The 1,669-nt window shown below is 37.9% G+C and overlaps 1 protein-coding gene across 1 annotated transcript in view; it reads left to right on the forward strand.

Annotated features, from left to right (window-relative positions):
• Positions 1-1,669, forward strand: part of LOC108251361 (cell migration-inducing and hyaluronan-binding protein) — a gene marked incomplete at its 3' end in the record, with an annotated part of 47,937 nt that overhangs the window by 40,948 nt on the left and 5,320 nt on the right. Inside the window, 1 exon segment of the mRNA XM_037979644.1 lies at positions 1,211-1,396. Within this exon segment, the coding sequence (XP_037835572.1) occupies positions 1,211-1,396 (186 nt within the window).

A 1,669-nucleotide genomic window follows, 5' to 3' on the forward strand; every position in this document is an offset into this window, starting at 1 on the left:
GGTCTGAAATGGACCGGGATGTTGTGTTTGGAGAAAGTTTCAGTGTTTTTCCATCTGTTCTTCTGCTTGTTGTTGTTTAACTGTTCTTCTCGAGTTGTTCTTGTTTTTTCAAGCTGAGAAACGTCTTCAGCTACAGAACAGAAGTCCAGTTGATTTTGGATTTCCCATGTCCTACAGCTACAGCGTGTTTTTGTCCCTTCGTACACGAAAGAGGAACCAGGAGTCCGATTCAGAGTGACCCGCTGTTCGCATATAATCAGCTTTTGTTGAGTTTTGCCAGAAGGTGTCAGGTTAATGTTTTTATATGAAGACATGAACTATGTTTTTAAAAACAGATGGTGTTGGTTGACAGGAGAACTGAGCTCCTGCAGCCTCTTCCCTTTACACGGTTTTACCGTGTGGCTCTGGATTATTTAAACCACATGATGGCTGCTTTAAATTCCAAGCATCCTTTAGTTAAGCAGCATGGCCTGAGTTGTGTCTATCGAGGACAATAAGAAAAATTATTTCCACATTGACTGGCCCCATCCACAGGTCAAACAGCTGAGTGGCTGAATCTCATCACTTCGAAACAATTCTTTGATTTTTCAGGTTAAACATTCATTAGGATTAATAAACTAACCTCGAACCTCTTTCATTTATCTGATTCTTCAGATCTTGTTTCAGACTCAACAAAGAAAAAAACATTCTTTTAACAAGTTATTCATAAATTGTGTAATAATTATAACTAATATGCAGAAAGTATAAACATAAGATATTTTATATTTTGTTCTCTTTGGTCTCATTTGTCTCAATGAAGTGGTTACAGTTTGAATTTTCCAGCTTTATTTAGATCATATTTCAGATTTTACAACCAGTTATTAAATAAAAGTGATTTAAGCAAATAAAACAGAATACCCGAGCTTTGTACTGTCTGCGGCCCTGAGATGGACCAGGGACCTGTACTTGGTGAACCCTCTTTCCCTCAGCCGCCCCTTCCTCCACAGAGCGTATAAAATAAAACTCAGTAAATTATTGTTAGAATCCCTTCATTATGTTTAATAATTATTCTTTTCCAAACCACTTCATCTGTGTCTGACAGAGAAATTTACATCACTAAATATATCCAAATAATCGTCTGGCTGCATTTGAATCAATCAATCAATCAGGGAAAAACATGCAGCCAAGTGAAAACTGTTTTGTTTACATTTGTTTGTTTGTTTGGTCTCAGAAATGACTGGATCAGTGTGGGTCTCTGCTACCCACAAGGCACCAACTTCACCATCATCGCTGACATCCACGACCGCCTGACCAAGCAGACCCGTAAGACCGGAGTCTTCATGAGGACCAATCAGAGGGAGAAGATCAACCACTCCCATCTGAGCCGAGGATACTACTACTGGGAGGGAGAAACCGGGTCAGAACCGAACTGGAGTCCAGATTCATTCAGTTTGGAGTTCATCAGTAACTTCCATCAGTTTCTAAACTCCTCAGAATATTTCTGTCCTCGTGCTCGAAGAATTGATCTGAAACTTATTTTCTCAAGGATTATACAGGTGCTGGTCATAAAATTAGAATATCATGAAAAAGTAGATTGATTTCAGTAATTCCATTTAAAAAGTGAAACTTGTATATTATATTCATACATTACATACAAACTCATATATTTCAAATGTTTATTTCGTTTAAT

Source organism: Kryptolebias marmoratus, linkage group LG15 (genome assembly GCF_001649575.2).
Source record: "Kryptolebias marmoratus isolate JLee-2015 linkage group LG15, ASM164957v2, whole genome shotgun sequence".
In the NCBI taxonomy this organism is placed as follows: domain Eukaryota; kingdom Metazoa; phylum Chordata; class Actinopteri; order Cyprinodontiformes; family Rivulidae; genus Kryptolebias; species Kryptolebias marmoratus.